A 20,364-nucleotide genomic window follows, 5' to 3' on the forward strand; every position below is an offset into this window, starting at 1 on the left:
TTTCTTTTTTTTTTAAATTTTTTTTTTTTAAATTGCTGGGAATTAATATGTAAAAATACTATTTCATAGCTATGATTGAGCTCAGGTGACTTCCTGAGAAATGATGGAAACATGGGGAAACATGGAGATGCTTTTCCCCCTTCAAGTACTGACCATGCGCATGACATTTACTTTCTACTTTTCATGAATGTCAATCAGCCCCTGACCCCCGGTGATCACACGAACCTGGCAGGTGTCTGGCATCCTTAAAACATGTAACAGATAATTCCAAATACGCAATATTTTTTTTGAGTATTTAAAATAATTAAAACTATTTAAAAAGTGCAAATAAGCTAACATTTACGAGGCAGTTTCTAATCTACTTATATGCTGAATAGATACAAAAACTCTATGTTCCACTTGAATTGAGTCCAAGAGAAGTCAGAGACAAGTCCAAGTCAACGGACCCAGAAGGCAGAGACAGGTCTGAGATGACAGAAAAAATGAGACCATAAATAAGACCGAGACTGAACTTAACTACTACAGCACTACGATAGAATGTGGAAAAATACCATTATAAATACATTTTTAAAAAAAACAGAAACAAAACACAATTATCAGCAGACAATTTCAGTCAAGTTCAAGACTGCATGTACAGTTGAGACTAGCTGGTAACCAAGAACAAGCGGAGTCAAAACAATCACAAGTCTAGATGCTTCCAAAATAATAAAAAAGCTTCTCTAGATTAAGATGGGACTTGAGTACAGGAGGAGTAAGGACTGTGGAAAAATAAAATTACAAATACAAAAGGGAATATAGACATTTATCAACATCCCACCTAAACTGAGTCCTAGACAAGTCTAAGTCTGAGCAGTTTTGTGATCAAGTCAAAAGCCGGAGTCGGTCAAGACAAGTCAAGAGTCTGAGACAAGACCCCGACATCTGACTAGTGGCTGAGATGGAAACAAATCGAGGTCAAAACCCCCAAAGACAAGGCCGAGTCAAAGCGGACACAAGATCGAGAGAGGTCCAATTCGAAACGACCATAAGACAGAGACAAGTCCTAGGGCAGCTACTTGTGTGACAGTGACTCATTACAAGTCTAGGTCAAAACACCCACATGACAGAGACAAGTCTAAAACTATTCTAAGACGAGTTCTTGTCAAAAACACCAAAGTGGCTCAAAACAAGTCTGAGCAAAGACAAAAAGAGACCAGACTTGAGCTTAGAACCGGACTTCAGCGCTCCACACCATATTACAGGCAGTGCAATGCAGGGCAACGCAGCCATGCAATGAATCAATGGTGCCATGTTGCTTTGACCTTTTTACGATTATAGAAGTTGTTTTCTGGTTGGACATTAGTTTAATGTTACCGGCGACATCTGTTACCTCAAGACACCAAGATTCAGTCATACAGAGCAGGTCTCAGTTTCGGGACTGGAGTTCAATATTAAAAATACATCAGGTGCCAGACACCATTCAGCTGTTCACACCAAAACACCAACAGTGTCACCCACAACAAATCCAAAATCTGAGGGTCAATCTTTACTCTCCGGGTCTATAATTTTTGATTGTTTCCTAAAATAAGCTGCTACTTTCCAGGGAATACATTTAAAAAATGTTCAGGGCGATTTAAGGAAACTTATTTTGGACTTTCAGACCCAGAAAGTAAAGTTCTGCCACAGCAAATCCTGCCGAGTCTCCTGGTGAAGGATGTGACGAATATTGCGTGACGACGGTGGCAGCAGTGACGTAGGCAGCGGCTGAAAACAGAGAGACGACTCCAGTGTCTGACAGGGAATAATGGAGGCACGGGCCTATATTGCACAGGGGTTGGTGAGATCCTCGAACACTGCCGGTTCTTCGATCCCTCGTGCAAACAGCTTGATCAACTGGCAGTGCGCTCTGGGGGAAAAAAGAAAGGAAAGGGTGTTTTTAAGAGAAATTTAAACTCGGTTAAAATATTTGAAAACTGCAAAGTCAGAAAATCGTAGAGGGTCGTGGTACCTGACGTCGATGGCTGTGTGGGTCAGGATCTCGCCGTCGCAGTTCCAGCTGCTGTAGGGGGGGGCACAGCCACAAGCCGGGTGGTCTCGGCAGATCTGGCTGAATATCTGGCGTTTGCTGTTCTCCTGCAGGTCCAGCTCCAGATCCGAGTCGCTTTGGCAGTGACGTGGCGTGAAGCGGAATCGCCGCACTCGGTGGACCTCAACAAAGGTCAGGTCAAACTGTGTGACAAGGGGGAAGAAAGAGACAGTGAGGAAAGTCTGGAGGAAACAGGTGTAACTATACCAGGTGCTGGGATCTGGATCAATTCAGAGTGTTTAATCGAGAAAACAGAAATAACTAGAGGATTCAGTCTTTGGTGGACTGAGATATCATACCATTATGTGGAGAGACCATAAACCAGAATACTGACTTTAGAGGTGCAGTGATTAGTTGATTAATAAATTAGTATTATTATAGTTGATGAATCCTTTCAGTTTTCAAAAAAAGTCAAACACTCTCTGGTCTCAGCTTATTAAATGTGAAGATTTACTGTTTCGCTTTTTCATATCTCATATTAATGAGAATATCTTTGGGTTTTGGACTGAGCAAGAAATTAAAAAGACGCCTGGTAAATTATTAAGGGCATTTTCCAATATATTATGACATTCTAGGGACAATACAATTAAACAATTAGTTGTGAAAATAACTGTAATATTAATCAACACTGGAAATATTATTTGTTGCAGCCCTAAACCGATTTATTATCTTGCCCTGAGTTGTACCTGGTCGTCTTTGCTGGTGTGTCGGAGGAGGTGTCTGAGGAAATGGAAGCGTGAACATTTTCGGACCAGAATGAGGTCAGTGGTGCCGTCGGCCAGGTGTGCTGCAGGCGAGAGGCCTTTGGGGCTGCGAGGACAAGCACAGCTCATGCTGGCAGCATTTATAGCCAGGAACTTCCCTCGGATCGTCCTCCACTTGCCCTCACTCTCTGGAACAACCCCATCCCCCAAAAGACAGATTTGACCTTTTTTCACTGTTGCCGCTGCCAAACCTTGGTAACTCCAGGTTGTGTCTGGCTTTTATTGAGGTAAACGACGATATTCAAACCACTGCCAACAAATACATTCAGTATCATCTAAAATGGCTAACAGAACCCATAGTGCAATCAGATACCATTATGGAAGAAAAAGGTGAACAAGGAGGGACAAGAAATCCAACTATTTAATCACGGAACATATTGAATAACTTTATAAAGTTGAGGTTCAAAGTTTATTTTTTACCCTGGAAATGTGATATGTGATCACCTTGGAAATATGATTGAAACCTCCAGAACAGCGACTAAATTGACCTTGAGGTGAGACTGTTCTGTCAGCTGCTGTTTCAAAGGTCAAGAATTAACTTGGAATTTCAATTTTTGAGCCAACATTAAGTTTAAGAAGTTCTTAAAGTGGCCAGAAAAATATATATATATTTTAACATCCGCAATTCCATGAAAACTGGACAAACTCCATCTGCTGATGAAGATCATGGGACAGGACTGAAAGCTCCAGATAGGCTACTTAATGGATTGACGTTTGGGTAAGATTGTTTTTGTCAACTTTTAGAAGGTATTATATACATGTTAACAATGGTGATTTTAGTTTCTTGTGTAAAGGACCATATGCTGTGGTGTACCCCAGGGCTGTATTCATGGACCACTTTTATTTCCAAACAAAACATAGATTCTGATTTAAAATCAAATACGTCATATAAATATCTGACAGCTTTGGAGTTATCGTAAACTGTATTTCTTTCACCTTTGATGAATTCAGCCCAGCAGTCTCCCCCTGCTTCCAGTATTTATCACTAGCCTAAAGACAGTTCAGTTATTTCACTTATAAACCTTATTTTAGCAGCTCTGGAAGAGAATCTGTTGGACTCACCGCTGTCTGATGCTTCATCCATCTCGTACCTCTCAGATCTCTCTGAAAGTAGCTGCCCGTTGTGCTGACAAACGACACAGCTGGAGATGTACAGATGCACCAATGTTATTTAAAAAAAAAAAAAAAAAAAAGGCAACAAGAACACACAAGATCAGGTAACAAGAACCAAACTGTTATAGCTACTACACTGAACCGTTAGCTAACTTTAACCAAGCTATTTTAACTGCTAAACTGAATCATTAGCTAACCTGGATTAAGCAGTTTTGGTAGCTAAACGGAACTGTTAGCTTATATAGACCAACCTGTTTTAACTGCTAAACCAAGGCATTAGCTAACTTAAACTAACTGTTTTAGTTGCTAAACTGAACTGTTATCAGACCTGAACCTAAATGTTTTAGCTGCTAAATTGAAGCTCACTTGAACTAAATTGTTCTTCCTGCTAAACTAAATGGTTACATAACCTGAACAGAATTTCTTTGGTTGTTAAACTCAGTCATTAACTTGTTTACCATAAACTAAACAGTGTTGGATACTAAATTTAACTGTTACCTGACATGACCAAACCAGCTAGTGATAGCTAACTTGAAGCAGACTAATATGACGTCAGCCTGAGCTGTAAGTGAGTCCAACCATGAGCTGGTAAAGTACAAATGAAACGTGTAAATTGTCATATGATGTTGTTTGTTTTCGTTTTTAAAACACTGTCACATCTGAATAGAATCTCTCTCACCCCGATCGACACCTGGCGTTGTCTCGCGGCGTTCCTATGATGCCTCTGGCCGGCAGGTAGGACACTGTTCCTTCATAATAATGATGAGTCAGGAACATTTTCAGACCTGCAGGAGTCGACATGAAACCAACTCACACATTAAAATGAGTGGGACGATCTGTACATGTATGGCAGTTACTTCATTCTGTCCACATACAGTACTTTTATTAGTGGGTCTGTTTGGTAATGTGTTTGTATTCCCACGTATTCCCATTGTTTTGTATGTAGCAGTGTTTTTTTTAAATTATTTGTAAAGTTCAGGATGAATCAGGTGCATGATGCCTCTGCATACATAGGACATGACAAACTTGAATTGAACTTCTGATACTGATATCGGAGAACGGCTCAACATACACAACGAGTATTACTTTCAAACTGGAAAGTGTACAGTACATGCTGTCCAAGCCCTGTTATTGGTCTATCTATCTATCTATCTATATATATATATATATATATATATCACTCGATTTTTTTTCTACATTACCGAGGCTCACAATATCCCATCAACCTAGTTCCTATAGATGGATGGATGGGTGGCTGGGTGGTGGTGGTGGTGGTGTGCAGTTGGTTCAATTCCCAGGCCTGTAACTAATATCTCAGATTTCCCCTCAACCCCTTCACGCTCTCAAAACCTAACAAACATATGGTGTATTTCTACCCGACAAGTCGTATCTGGCTGGTCCCATCCATCTCTTCCTCTCGCTGTCAGTTAGCACGTCGCCGTAGAAACCGTATCCCAGCAGGGAGACGGAGTATCGCAGGAACGTGTTGTTGTGGTGAACTGAGCAAACGTCCATTGGCTGAGAGTCTCCTGAACACACGCATAAACACACACGATCAACAGACTAACCTGGAATCTTTTTATGTCAGACTCAAATCTTTGTTTTTAAGAAACAATAAACTTGTCCTGAAAGCGGGAATACCGTGGTCCAATCCAGAACCAAACCGACCCAGGGTGATAGGGAAGCTGAGAGCGTTAGAGAATAAGGCTCAAACATGTGGTTTAACACTCGTTTGTTTGTAAATCTGGGCATGCTCAGAGGCCTTCCTACAGTGCAGCAAGTTTATGTTCAGAGCCTATTCTCTATAAGAACACTAGATGGTAGAGTGAGACCATGGAAAGCAAAGTAATGTTATACATATAACTTTTTTAAACATCAACGGATTTTCATAAAATTTGGTGTGACTCTATTGGAGGACAAACTGATATGGAAAACAAATTTGGTTCCATTTGAACAATATAATCCTGAGATAATTGGAGAAAGGTATTACAGTGTCATGATACTGCTTGGTTGATCACAATTTGGACAATCTATTGGTGAGATGATGAAATGTTTTTCCAAAACAGCAGAAATGACACTGTACGATCAAAGTCATGTAGTCAGCAAACCAAGAACAACAATACAAATCTATTTTTAAAATCTATATTAGGCATCTATACTGTATACATATAGAAATCAATATTTCATCTCGAGTTAAAAAAAAAAAAAAAAAAACACGGACTAGTTTTCAAGTTTGACCAGGGCTTCTAATGATTATTTTCATTATCGATTAGTCTTTCAATAATTTACACTGCAACGATTAGTCAATTAATCAATTAGTCAATGGACAGTAAATTAATCAGCAAATATTTTGATGACTGATTTATTTTTTTAAGTCATTTTTCAAGCAATAACAGTGTAACAATACAAATATTTGATTTTAGCCTTTCAATCGAGAGGCTCTCCTGCTTTTCCGGTAAACCATATTTTTGAGGACTTTGGGTAGAACAAAACACGAGATTTGTAAATGTTGAATTTGGCCCTAAAAAGTTGTGATAAGCATTTCTTACAAGTTTTTGACTTTTAGTTAAGAAATATGCTGTTAAATTTCCTCACTGCAGGACAAACATCCGCCTCTGAGCTCTGATCATTTTAGATGTTATTCACACATTTGTCCTGTGTATAACATGTTAAGTAACCAGGCCGGTGTGACTGACCCACTATGATGTGCAATGCAGAGGTCACGGGGTCGTTGGTGCCCACAGTGGCGAAGCAGATACAGTCTGTTGAGCCTGAAACAAACAAACAGATTGTCCGTCAGAGGAAACGATGAGAGATAACGATAAACAGAACACAAAGCAGACGGGGCTGCACTGTGATTGGGACCCCACCAGATTTGAACAGCTGTCAACCTTTCCACGTCTGGGCCTCGTTCGTCGTACTTGGATAACGGAGTTATCCAGATTATACTGTTGATGATTTAACATGAGTCTGGATTTTTTGGTTCTTTAAAGGTGTTTTAAAATTCATCTTATGTCCAAACCTGCAAAAGGAACAAGTATGAACTGACTGACACGCGGCCCATTAAAACTACATGTTAATCAGCAGTCACTTCCGAGCCCTTTCCAAGCTGCTCCTCTGCACTGCTAAAAATCACCATTTTATAACCAAAACGTCATCTGACCAAATCACCATACAAATAAGTTAAAGACAACGGCTGTGCTGTGATTTCACATGTGATTATTTACTTGTAAAATGATCATCCAGAGAGAAAGTTAGAAGCTCATTCATGTCTGTGTCAACTAAAGAGCGGCCAATCAAATCAGACGCATAGAGGTGTGCCAGTGGAGAGAAAAGCCCGACCATGCGCGGGAGTACTGGTGACTCTCTTCTACAGGAAGTAGCTAAGGTTTGTCCGAAAAGTTGCTAGATTTGTCACTTTTGTGAAGCAAAGTTGCTAAATGGGTCTGAAAAGTGGGTAAATCTAGCAACAAAGGCGCTAAGTTGGCAACGCTGCCTGTAAACGCCAATTGATGACACATTAGAAACTGTTTGTGCCAATTCATTTTCAAAAGAGCAGCGGCCAATGGGGAAGCGCCAACTACTCGGCCGGCCGACCAATGATGTAAGGTCAACTTAGTCACGTGACATTCGGCTGACCAGCTTTATCAGTTAGTCAGTCCGTCAGGCAGGGACTGCTGCTGTTGCGGTCGAGCCAAACACTTCTGACTATTTAAGGGACCAATTGAGCCAGAACACATGGTCTTTAATTTGACATTAAAGTGGGAATTTGCCATTTGAACACTAAAACTAGTTGCAGAGCTCACTTTGCTGAAAATTGTTAATGCATTCAAAGCTGCTTTTTAAGAGATGTTAGAAAGGTTTCATTTTGACAGCAGGTTTACGATTATACCTGAAAAGTCTGATAACGGTTTCAACTCTAATCATTTTGACTTTACTTAAAGTGCAAGATAACATCATCAAGGATTAGCAAATCAATCCTCAAACTGCTTTCAAATAAACCAAATTAGCTGGATAAGATTTAACAGGATTATTTTAGCCTGATAACAGCATGTTAGCCCAAATTACTTAAACCAGATCTGAAGCACAGGGCCATGGTTGTCCTCACTGACAACTACCTTATGTTTCACAGTGAGGTGAGGAGCAGGACTGACGGTGCTGACAATATCACATATTCTGATTATTTTAAACGCACAGTTTCAAACTTTCACATTTTCACAACGACACTGCTGCACCCAGCATCTCTCTCAAACACACACACACACACACACACACACACGCACACGAATCACAGCTGCAATTAATTAGCCAGGTGAGCTACTTCTCCTCTGCTGCTGCGGAGAGAATTAATGTCTCCCTCATGACTGTGTGTATTTATAGAGCGCTGAGGCAGAACAACGGAAAACACAAAGGACACAAACAAACTGAGACGAATGAGGCCACAATCGGTGCCTGCATTTATTCCCTGGTAACGGAGAATGAATCTCTCTGATTGGCTGTCAGCTGCCTGGCAAAATCATATCAGTGTTCACCTCATAGTTAAGGTCACCTGGGAGTCTGTCTACTCATCGGTGAGTGCACGGAGCATGTTTTATGAATAGTAACGTCTTTATTCATATATAATGCAGAGACAAGATGTGAAAACGTGATGTGGGGCCGTTGCACAAAATCTCATTTATGTCCGTAGACCATAAAGAATTTTTTAAAACTGAAGTATTTCTATGTTCAGTCATTTAAAATAGCATACATTTCATTTTGAAGGAAAAGGCACTTTACATGTAAATGTAATATTGTACTGTGCACTGTATTATAGTTGTAGTTTTTTTTTGTTTTTCCCTTTTTCTGCTGTATTTGTGTGTATAAATAGGGAAACAGTATTTTTTTTTACAACCTTGAACTGTTCTATAATTATATCTCGAGTGATTATCACTAAAGATTTGTAAATATTTATGGGCATCTGTTTCTTTCGTCTTGTATTTTCCAGGTTCCTGGCAGCTTTATACTTTCTTAAATCGACAAAATGAGGAGTCAGACTCAGACTTTTAATCCCATCAGCCACACGTCAAAAAACAGAAAAGCAGGTATTTTTATTTATGCCCGATTCTCTCCCGGCGGGAGTCATATCGGTGTTTCTGACCTGCAGGAATGATTCCGATGCGAAGCGAGCAGGGAAGCAGCGTTTCATCTGGACAGTTTGGATCAGCACCGCCGTCGATCTGTGTCCTCCAGATCAGCCCGTGGATGATCTCACTGAACATGCCGTCCCCTCCGACACACACCACGCTGGACCGGGGTCAAGAGGTCAAAGTGAGACGTTAGCAGGAGCTCACAAAGGTAAAGTAAAAAACTAGTTATCACCATCAGCGTGACCCGCAGAGGGAACAAAACTCTGTCCTTTGTTAAGGTTTTCACCCTCAACACACAAATCAGTGTCCCGTCAGTTGCATAGGAAAAGTGTGTCTACGGGTGGGAATACGATAGAGGCGGGTGAAGCACTGATTTCGATCATTAACGTCAGTTTCTGATGAAGAAACACAACCGAAATACGGTATTTTGTCTGTAAAACATGAAGTTTGATTTCTGATCTTTCTTGGCCAGAAAGGTGAGACAGTCTAGTTTCGGATGATGCCAAATACGCCGTTGTGGCATGAGGGGAAAATTCTACTGTCACGTTCCAAATGTGACTGCTCCTTATACATAAAGTGTCTACAAGTCGACCCGCTGCTACTCGGGCACAACATCATCCGCCAGCATCCGACCTTTTCAAAATGGCGGAACACGCTCAGTGACGGGTTGGTGTCTTTGATAACCGTCTCAACTTCGACCGGCATATCAATTCTGCTGTCCAGGCTCTCAGCCAGGTCCAACGGGGGGGGGGGCACATTGATGCGGTTTGAAAAATCACTTCACTGAGTGGATTTTAAAATCTGAAGGATCACTCTTGAGGCTCCTGGGGTGTTAGCTCCTGAATATAGAGCTGACGTCTTGACCCCTAACGGCCTGGATGCAACCTGAGGTCCTGTAGCAGGTCATTCTTGGCCATTCCTAGAGTACAATTAAAAAACTAAATGGTGATTGGGGGCCTTTTCTATTCGGACCCCCCCCACGGAGGAGATCAGGGAAGTCTTCTTTTAAGTCACTTGCTTTTCATTGAGCTTATTAATGGCTTTACTCTCTCTCTCGTATTTTTTTTATTTTATATTTTTCAAGACACTTGGTTACCCGTTTTGTAAAGGGCTATATAAACAAAAAGGTATTATTGTGACCTCTCACCCTGGCCATTCTAACCTCATCTGGTCCCTGAACGCAGCCCAAATATAAGACGCCCGCTGTTGCAGAGATCTGACGGTTTTCCGGGGTTTTTCCAGGATGCATGGGAACCCTGATTTAATCTGAACTGTGTTTTTTGTGGGAGCTAAGCTGAGGGACTATCAGTGAAACGACTCACCCGTCAAACTTCTTCAGCTCCGCCTCCGTCCTCAGGTGATCCCTCGCATGATTGGCGTACTCCGTCACTGTAACAAGAAACGCACAGATGCAACACGTTTAGATGTGTGAACCCCTGACACAGGAAGCCGAAGGGGTGGTGTAGGACGTACCGATGACGTCCGCGGAGACGCCGGCCTCGCCAAACAGCGGGGCGACCTTCTGCTCGTAGATGCGTTGGCCCTGTCGCTTCCCGCCGTACGGGTTGATGTAGACCAGCAGGCGTTTGGGTCTGCCGGCTGCAAACAACAACGGTGTTACTGACAGTTTCTAGCAACAACCGTGCATGTGTTTCGGTGTGTTCACATGTACAGACGCAAAGTAGCAGGATCTGGTCTCTCGTGACTGTTGCTAGTACCAAGCAGTAATCAGCTCTGTGGTTCAGTTTCAGCTGGAACCAAGATGATCATGATCGGCTGTCGCTCGCACTGGGTCGGTGGATATTTCCATAAAGTCGAGCCTTTCACCGCTTTCCCCTGCAGTGTAGCTGGTCGCTTTGGTGAGTCTGTCGGGCTCAGCTGGGGGGCGGGGGGTGAGGTGGGGTGGCGAGGTGTCATTCACGGTGAATATAAGCCGTCACTGTCCCCGCTTTTTGAATCTGTACGTGTGAACGCACCGTTAGCCAGCGTGTGTTAGCCAGCGTGTGTAGGCGTGGAGTCGTACTGATAGCGGCGAGCTGCTCTCTGATGCTCCTGACCCAGCGTTGACACAGCGCCCCCTCTGGACACGTGAAGGTGACCTCAGCACACCGCCAGCGGTGCTGCCGACACCTCTCCACGTACAGAACTGGAATCCAACACACACACACACACACACACACACACACACACACACACTCAAAACTGATCATTTGATAAATGACTCCTTAATGAAATTTCAGATCATAAATAACATTAATAAATAATAATCATAATAATAATAAAAACGTGTAAAATGTGAGCCAATGGGATGCTTTGATCGTGACTGAATACAGGAAGTGCAGATTTAGTCAGCGAGGTTATAATAATATGGATTTTTTCCAGAATTTATTCTCATGCTACCTCATTCAGTCAGTATTCAAAAAGTACTGAGGGTAGATTCACAGTGTGAAGATACAGCAGGTGTGTTTAGTATATTTCCAGGTGTTTTCCCTGAGTCTCCAGATGTTTTTTAGGTGTGTCTAATGTATTTCCAGGTTTGTTTAGTGTGCTTCCAGATGTGTTTCCAGGTTGTTTGTTTTTTTTTTTTACTGTGTGAACACGTGTGTCCAGGTAAGTTTAATGTTTCTAGATACATTTCCAGATGCGTTTGCTGTATTCTTATTCTTACTGTGTTTTTCCAGATGTTTCCACTGTGTTAACAGGTGTGTGTCCAGTTGTGTTTCCTGTGTTTTCCAATATGCTACCTGTGCTTCCACGTACGTTTCCAGGTGCATTAACTGTATCTACAAGTGTGTTTAATGTGTTTCCAGGTTGATTTATTGTGATATCAGGTAAGTTTCCAGATGTTTTAAATGTGTTTCCACGTTTACTTATTGCATTTAAACAGGTACGTTTTCAGGTGTGTTTATTGTGTTAACACATGTGAGTCCAGGTGTTTTTCCTAGCATGTTTCCAGGTGTGTTTACCTGTGAAGGCCTGACTGCAGTCCTTTCCCTCTCTCTCTTTGATCTTTTTCCAGCTGCCATCGTCTCTTCGTCTGCTGCTGTTATCCTCCTCTTCCTCTCTGACAGAGACGATCTCTGACACTGACACACTGTGATACACAGCTGAACCACACACACACACACACACACACACACACACACACACACACACACACACACACACACACACACACAGTTTGTTAGCTTCATAATCCAGCAGTCGCCTCTTGTATATCATTTTTCCATCAGACAGCAGGTTAACTTTCAGTTTCAGGTTTGAGGTGACTGTGACCAAAAGAAATAACACATTCCCCATGATGCAGCAGGTTTCACATGATATTTAAAAGACGTGAACTGAAACCATCCAGAGCCAAATGAGAACAAATCAAGAAAATGAGTTGACTGCGTAGGAGTCTGTGTTTTCAGACAGCAGAGATTACAGCTGGAAGTTGGAAAAATGACACCGGGAGCTGCTAACACAGCTACTCCTGCTGGTAACGTCCCGTTCTTGAATTAATGTTGAGATTTGTGTTGCCACCTGCTGATTTTATGAAACTTTTACATTTTCTGAAAAATGCAAATACAATGTAAAAGCCTCTGTTTATTTCATATAAAGTGCATGTTAGATCGTCATGCTCTACTATTCTAGTGTTCTCCATCTATATGCCCCCTTTAGGTCACAAATTTCATGTCTCTATTTCTATTTAGAGAACACCCAGATCTTCCCAGATCTCTTAAAAAAATGTCATGCAACCGAGGAAACTGAGGTCATAAATCTCAAAACTTCCTTCAGTCCAATTCTGATGAATAAGAAGTTATTATTCTCCAGACTCTTCAGGCTTAGGTTTTATTTTTCTTCTAACATAAAATCCCACTGCAGAAACATCTGCATCACATTTGACGACGTTAATATCAAATGCGACGAACTCACGTGACGATAATTTTCATCGTCGTGAGAGTTTTAATTTTACTTCCTACCTGAACCTTTGTAATATTTCAAAATTGCTCTCTTGAAGTCTTCAGTAACCTCTCATATCCGTGCCATGAGATGTTTGCATTAACCATGTTTTATAATGTTAAGCCCGAGGGGCATGGGAGGGAAACCGATGTACGGATCGACTTTCTGGAGCGAAACCCTTCCGCTGTTTCCGCAGAGACGACCAAATAGGAAAACTGAGAAACCTGAGACGTCACGAGGAAACATGAACTGGAGATGCTGCAGCGCTGCGACGACAACTGTGGCTTAAAGAGCCTTCCGCTGTCCCTGAAGAGTCCGTGCTCTCCACAAGCTGTTATCACTCCGGCACAGACTTGTAATATCAATTTTTGTGTGGGTCACACAGTCGTGAGCGCATTCAGTTCCTCAGACGTCTCTGCGTAGCTTTTTGCAATGACTGCCGACGAGACATAATCCGTTTTTATTCTCAAGAACCCATAAATCCGGTTCGCATTTCCCCGCCGTACGTACACTGAGCAGCAGCGAAATTGAAATTGTCAGATCTTATAAAAACCTGGGAATGTTGGCTTGACAGCGGTCTCACAGAAACTAAAAGGAAAAAAGGAAAACAGTCGACCATCCCGTCTGTGCTTGACTGTAGACTTATCCTCTTTTCACATACTGCCCATTCTACTTGAAAGCAACTTGATGCCACTTATCCTTGTGCCGCCTCAACCCCTGTGCACCATCTCCTCGTCTTTATTTCTCCTTATTTCTCATACCCCTTCTTCTTCTGGGCCTCTGCAAGGGTATCCCTCATTTTATTTTATTGGGCCGCATTGCTCTTCCTGTTATGTATTGCCATTACTTGTGCATACTCGCTTAAATTTTAAATTCTTAAAATGTTCTTCTCAAGTTTAAAGTTAGGCTACTTTTCCTCAACAAAGCCCTGAGAAATCAAATTTCTTTACAGAATTAAATCTGGTGTCTTAAGATGCTGAAAATGTGCTTCAAACCTGAGAGCAGTCACTTTTCCCGAGATTTAGGGATAGACTGGTGTGACAACACCACATTTTTCCTTCTTTTGTTGTATTTAATGGAAAATCGTGGACTGCGACTAGGATTAGGGCTGCGACTGACAATTATTTTCCTATTTGATTCACTTGCCATTTATTTTCTCCACTGATTAATGTCTGGTCTATGAAACAGAAAACAATGACTTGCTTTTCAATAATAATAAGGCAAGGAAAAGCAATAAGTCGATCTACAGGAAATCAATCGGCAACTATTTTGATAATCAATCAGTTGCTTCAGTCATTTTTCAAGCACAAATGGTCCCAGCTGAAATGTGATGTTTTCTTTCCCTCTGCTGTCTCCATGAGATTATCTGATTGAAGAAAAGTTGTATATAATCGCTGTTTTTCCACAGTCTGAGGCTTTCAGTGGAGTTCTCTGACACAGACTAACCACGTCCTGGCTCCCACTGTATATTTAACCCCGACACGGGACCGATCCATCTGAACATCTCGCTCTCAGAAGAAGAAGAGAAGAGTCACCAGAATGTTGAACCGTGCATTTAAAGAGCATTTGAATGAACAGGATTTTACTGAAAGCAGCAGCATGTTAATCTATAAACTGAACAAAATACAGCAGGTGAGCAGTGTTACGAACAAAAAACCAAAAAACAAAACAAAAACACCACATCCAACACTGAACCGGGAGCAGCGAGGAGGACAGCACGTTTCTGCTGGATTTGACGTCGATGGACACAGCACCAAAACCACACCTGCCTACCCCTCTGAAAACACGAGTTTTATTCCAAAATGTAGTTTCTGGTGACACAGAATCTCTTGAAAAAAAGATGAACTCATGAAACTGAAAGTAAAGATAGTAGTTTGACAATAACCTGGAATTTACATAGTTAATCCAGCGTCTTTTTTTATGGTTTTAAGATCCATTTTTAAATATTCTTGACGAAAACCAAGAGGAAGTTACGACACTTCTTTTAATCTTAAAAGTACATTTTCATATTTTGGAACAAAACTGCTGGTTAAGTCTGGGAAGCCAATCGTGTCTCCTGAAAATCATGTTTCTGTACAGCTAAACTGCAAAAGCAAATATGTTTTTTTTTAGGGAACCTAATTGCGATCAGATTACATTTTCAATTAACGTAATGAGGATGTGTTGTTAATTTACATGTTTGGCGAGACACAACTAAGTTGATATTGGAGGTACCAGTAAAATGTTCGCAGACTACCATTTGTTTTCCACCAAAATATCTGATCTTGCAGTAAAATGTCCACTTGTAGTGACTCCAGCATTATTTAACGGTTTTATGGTTCTGTTTAGACTCTCACAGCTCTTGGTTAAGGTTCAGGGAAGATCCTGGTCTGGTTTGATACAGAAAAAGTTCACAGTGACTTCAGACACAATGTGTTTAATTTACATCAAACCCAAACCCTGGATCTTTCCCGAAACCTCAGCCGAAGGGCTTTCGTTGTCTAAGCCACAGACGGTGACTGGTCTTGTACTTTGTACGGACGACCATCCAGCCAAACCACCTCCTGGCGACTCCGCTGCTGTTAATTAATGTAGCGCTTCATTCATTCAAAAAGAGTTGCCTCTGGAAATGGAAAAAAAAAAAGCCAGCGAATACGTTTCCCACAAAATGAATCCGCTGTTGCAACTTGGTTGCGTGGAGAAACGTAATTTCTAGGAGACAAGGTTGCTGGGACCACGCAAGCAGAGTTCATATTTCAGCCGTCAAACAGAAATATGCTCCAACAGCAGCACCACAGTCACTAAACCAGCAGTCAGCAAGGGGAGGTGGGTCCACCGCAACCTGGGAAAACGTGTCCTACCTGAGCGTGGTCGACGAGGGAACGGAGGAACACAATACCCTGCGGGAGAACCACACAGTTACCAGACGACCCCACAGAGCAGAGTTCAAGCGGGAGACTGTTGGATCAGGGGTCAGCTGTGTTGTACCGTCAAAAGGTCCACAACGTCTCCCACAGCGTGAAGCCCCGAACCAGCAAAAGGCAGTAAACGGTTATTAAACCAGTAAGAATGTCACTGAATACTTCAATAAACAACACGGTTACTGTATAATTCATTTTCCTGTGTCACTGGACATGAATCTGATTAGGGCTGCAATTAGCTAACTAAAAATTTTCATCATTGATTAATCTGCCGAATATTTTCTCGACTAAAATCTTTAAAATGCGAAGAGTCCAAGGTCAAGTCTTCAAAACGTCGCGATTGGTCCGAAACCATCCGTCCGAACAGTTTCCACGTTTGGCACCTCAGCGTAGCGTGTTTGGTCACTGACGAAAGCAGCGAGCAAATTCGATTTTAGCCTGATGATGGCGCTGGATGAAAAGTTAATGCGTCAAAGTTTTTACAAATAATCCCAAAGGGAACAAGAATGTCTGAACAGAATCTGGACCAAAGTGGCGGAACCACCAACAGACCGGCGTTACCATCCAGTGAGGTATGCTAAAAAAATTAAATTAATAAACTAATTTATAAAATCTTAAATCTCGTCACATGACTTTCTGTGTCATGGTAGTTGCGAGAAATAAAAAAACACAACGTGTCCCTCAGTTTATCCTGCTGATTGCGGCGCCGCTTCACTCTCCGCTTCCTCTCCCTATTCGGTGTTTGTTGGCGGTTGGAAAACCAGCTTAGAGGTGCGTTACCGCCTCCAAGTGGCCCGGAGTCGCCACAACCTCATTCCCGGGCTGCGTCAAGACTCATCGACGCTCCAGCCAGGATTGTGTGCCGAGTCGAGCGGGACACCTAGTGGTACAGAACTCTTCATACCGGCCCGGTCCCGTCTTTGGCTTTCATATCAGACCGGCTAGAAAACGGTTACGCCGGCCCCACCCCGGCTAAAACCAGCTCCACACTGAGCAGCTTCAACAGTAAAATGCTGCTAAAGCATCGATGAATCAGTAGTAACTATCAAGTAATGTCACATATAAGAATGTATCAAGTCGTTTTTGCAGCGCAAGTACTTTTAAAACATTTAGCTGATAATACTTCTGTACTTTTACAGAAGTAGGACTGTAAATGCAGGACTTTTACTTCTAAAACGAGTATTTTTTACACAGCAGGGTGGATATTGAAGGTTCACAACTTAATCACAAATCGCACCAAAAAAACCCAAACACTGCTGTCTGTTTCAGGTTTACACAGCCGGCGGGTATGTCGGTTGACGCCATGGCGGGGGAAACTCAAAGCCACGTGGATGACAAGCAGCTGGACAGGATATCGGCTGAAACAGTGAGTCAGCGGAGACAGAGAGGAGCTTCAGGCTGTCGGGCCCATTTTCACGTCCAGCCCTCCTGCAGCGACGGTCTGGATCATCTCCTCGAGACGATGTCGGGTGAAACTCTCTCTGCTGAATCATCGGCGCGGAAGAGGATCAACTGTGACTGAAACCATCCTGATTTCTTTCATAAAAAGCCGAAGCGCACGCCTGTGGGCCTAAGAAGCGGGAAGGACAGAAGTCAACTGCGACTCCCAGGATGCATTTCGGGAAGAATCATCCGATCCCGACCTCAACGGGCGTCTCTGTGTTAAGATCTGACTGCGTTGTGACTCAGAGAAGGAGTACGATCTTTGACTCCCCGTCCTTTGAAATTGGTCATTTCACGAACTCCGACTTTGTTTAAGAGCCGTCACGCGTCACCCGATCCACCTAGTGGAGCTCTGCGTCAAAACCGCGTCACTACCTTCGTTATTTTAGTTCACACCGTGCTCACGTCCACTGAGCGGCAGGCCGGTGAATCTCGCTCCAGGACAGGCGTCGTGACTCGGGGCTCTACCTTGAGTTCATGACGGGGTGCGACGGGTTCAGCTGACCCCGGATTTATGGTGTTTTGAGAGTCACATCTGAATTCATAAAGCGACCACATGAATGTAGTCACGGGGGGAACCAGAGTTGGCTGAGGCAGGGGCAGTTTGGTGAACCGTGCACATCCAGCGCCGGGAGTATCTGATGACGCACCTGGTCAATTATGATTACCGAGGGGGGGGCGTCTTCCATACGGCATTTAATACACCGGTGGAGCGCCGTATTTCCTGCACCACAAGGCGATTAGGCGCCCGACTGTAGCGGAGTAAGAAAGTGCAATTTTTTCCTCTAAAATGTGGTAAAGCACAGGCATAGACTACTACAAATGAAGTACTAGTACCTTAAAATTTGTTCTTACACCTGCATTTGCTGATTTTTTTTTTTTTGGCCACTTGGGGGCAGCAGAAACAAGCTGTAAACACAACTCTGACGTATTATCGGCTTCTCATACTGAACAGTTCAGACACCAGACACCACCATCCCGCTGGAGGCGTGTTTGTGTCCACCCGATGACGGCTGGGTCCAATGTCCACTCTCCTCTTGGCTCTGTTTTTGGTGACGCCCTAACATCTGGCGTCTCCTTCGCTTTCCTCACCGGCCGCTCTCTTCAACTTTCGTCGGGCAGCGCACGGCGGGTTTCAGATGCTAAAAAGGCTCCGCGGAGCTGAGGGGGGGAAAAAAAAAAAACCGCACAGGTTCTCACACGGGTGGCCGCGTGATCCCTGGTTAATATAAAAATATGGATTATGGCCCTTTAAAGTAGAGCACTCGAGTAAATGTAGTTATTTTCCCACCACTGACTGGTCCAGAGAAACAGAGGACAAGTCCTTAACACCATGAATGCTCTGAGTCGGAGAAAAGGTGAGAATAAGCGGAGGCCCCACATCTGGGTTTGCCAAGGACCCGCACGTCTGTAAATCCACCCCCTGCTGCGACAACTATTAAATTACCTCGATGTTGGGCTCTTTGGAGGTCGGGGGGCCTCCGGTCAGAGCCTTTGTACGAAGAGTATGAAGCTAATAATTCGGAAAGTCACAGAGCTCTGTTATGAGACACAAAACGGCCGCAAAAAGATGCAGTACGACCGCAAGGAGACACAAAACAACCGCAAGGAGACACAAAACACACAAAATGATGTAAAAAGGCCACAGAGACGCTTATTGCAAAGCTATGATATGAAAACAACCACAAAGAGACACAAAACTACCAGAAGGAGATGTAAAACGACGCAGTTGCGTCGGTGTGGTGCCAGATAAGCCGCAGACTAGAGTGCAGGGATTCACCAGAGAGGAAAAAGCGTTAATTCCCGTTTTTGTTAACTTAGCACCGAGTCACTTGCCTCCCTTCAGCCAAAGGTTGTAACCAGTGTTACCGTTTACAGCGGGCAGGGGACGACGTTCAACACCCTTTCGAGTGAATCCGAAGACGTTTTAATACCTTCTCAGGCCTTTTTTTTTTTTTTTTTTAAGACTTCTGCATAAACCGTACGAGGTCTGGCTCGCGTCGTCCCTCCCCCCGCCTGCGGCCTCAGTGTGACCTCCGCTGAATGTGTGTCAGACTGGATGTCGCGTCTTATGTAACCGGGCATATCGCGTCTCACCCCCTCTGCTCTGGGTATCGACTGTATTCTACCCACAGGTCCACACGCCGTCTCCAAGTCCACCATGTCCCCCACCCACTCAGCGTCCTCTCCGCCCTTTGTTTCTCACACAGGATGTGCGGGACGCGCCGTGTTAAAAGGCCGACAGACAAGCAGGCACGCAGACGTATCATCCGGGTCTTACTGGGTCTGAACGGGTGGTACACCGGGCTGGAGATCCGTCTCTTCCAGGTGAGCAGGGACCGGCTCAGGCTCACGTCGTGCGCGGCGCTTCTGACGCGGAGCTCGGACAGCAGCAGCAGCCTGCCCGGCCTCTCCATCTGCGGCTGTCCGTCCTGCCCCGTGCTTCGGCCGGCTGAGGAGGCGGCGGCGGCGGCGGCAGCAGCAGCAGCAGCGGCGGCGGCGGCGGCGGCAGCGACGGGGGTACGGTTACCTCTGCCCGGACATGTTCTCTCTGTGCGTCCGGTGAGGCTCCAGAGCCCGAGGGATAAACACTTACTAACCAGCGGCGGATTCAGCAAAGTGAGTCCGTGTAGCGGTTCTCAGCTGGGGTTGTTTTTTCTGACAGATAGCGGTTTCCCACCGGATGTGGGAGGGGCCAGATGGTGCGTTCAAGTGCTGCCAGGAAACTCGGATTATTTACGTTTCCCGACTAGTAATTAAGTACATTTGCTCCAGTACTGTACTTTAAAAACAAACAAACAATTATTCAAATATAAATTCAATTTTGAATTTATGTAGATGAGTCTATTTTATGCTATTGCATCTTACTCCGCGTCTTACTCCACTACATTTCTCTGGTGGCTATAGTTGTAAATTACTTTTTCAGATTACGGCTTTACATTTAATAATCTTATAAAATACAATGCACAAAAGAGTAGGATAAAATTGAAAATGAAAATAAGAATAGTACA

At 43.4% G+C, this 20,364-nt stretch overlaps 1 protein-coding gene across 3 annotated transcripts; it reads right to left on the bottom strand.

Annotated features, from left to right (window-relative positions):
- Positions 1–972: 972 nt before the first annotated feature.
- On the bottom strand, positions 973–20,077 carry LOC120793660 (ceramide kinase-like). 3 transcript variants are annotated; one of them, XM_040133920.1, is made up of 14 exons: positions 19,635–20,077; positions 15,851–15,889; positions 12,035–12,175; positions 11,092–11,214; positions 10,542–10,667; positions 10,391–10,457; positions 9,080–9,225; positions 6,639–6,713; positions 5,319–5,471; positions 4,622–4,727; positions 3,892–3,971; positions 2,752–2,957; positions 1,988–2,208; positions 973–1,885 (listed from the first exon to the last, which is right to left on the bottom strand). In XM_040133920.1, the coding sequence occupies exons 1-14, from the start codon at positions 19,768–19,770 to the stop codon at positions 1,798–1,800; spliced, it is 1,707 nt and encodes a 568-aa protein (XP_039989854.1). In that variant the 5' UTR covers positions 19,771–20,077; the 3' UTR covers positions 973–1,797. The 3 variants fall into 3 exon arrangements, with proteins under 3 accessions (XP_039989854.1, XP_039989856.1, XP_039989855.1); XM_040133922.1 differs by lacking the exon at positions 19,635–20,077 and adding an exon at positions 18,302–18,377; XM_040133921.1 differs by lacking the exon at positions 15,851–15,889 and having other exon boundaries at positions 19,635–20,075.
- Positions 20,078–20,364: the final 287 nt, after the last annotated feature.

This window comes from Xiphias gladius, chromosome 8 (assembly GCF_016859285.1).
Source record: "Xiphias gladius isolate SHS-SW01 ecotype Sanya breed wild chromosome 8, ASM1685928v1, whole genome shotgun sequence".
Lineage (NCBI taxonomy): Eukaryota > Metazoa > Chordata > Actinopteri > Istiophoriformes > Xiphiidae > Xiphias > Xiphias gladius.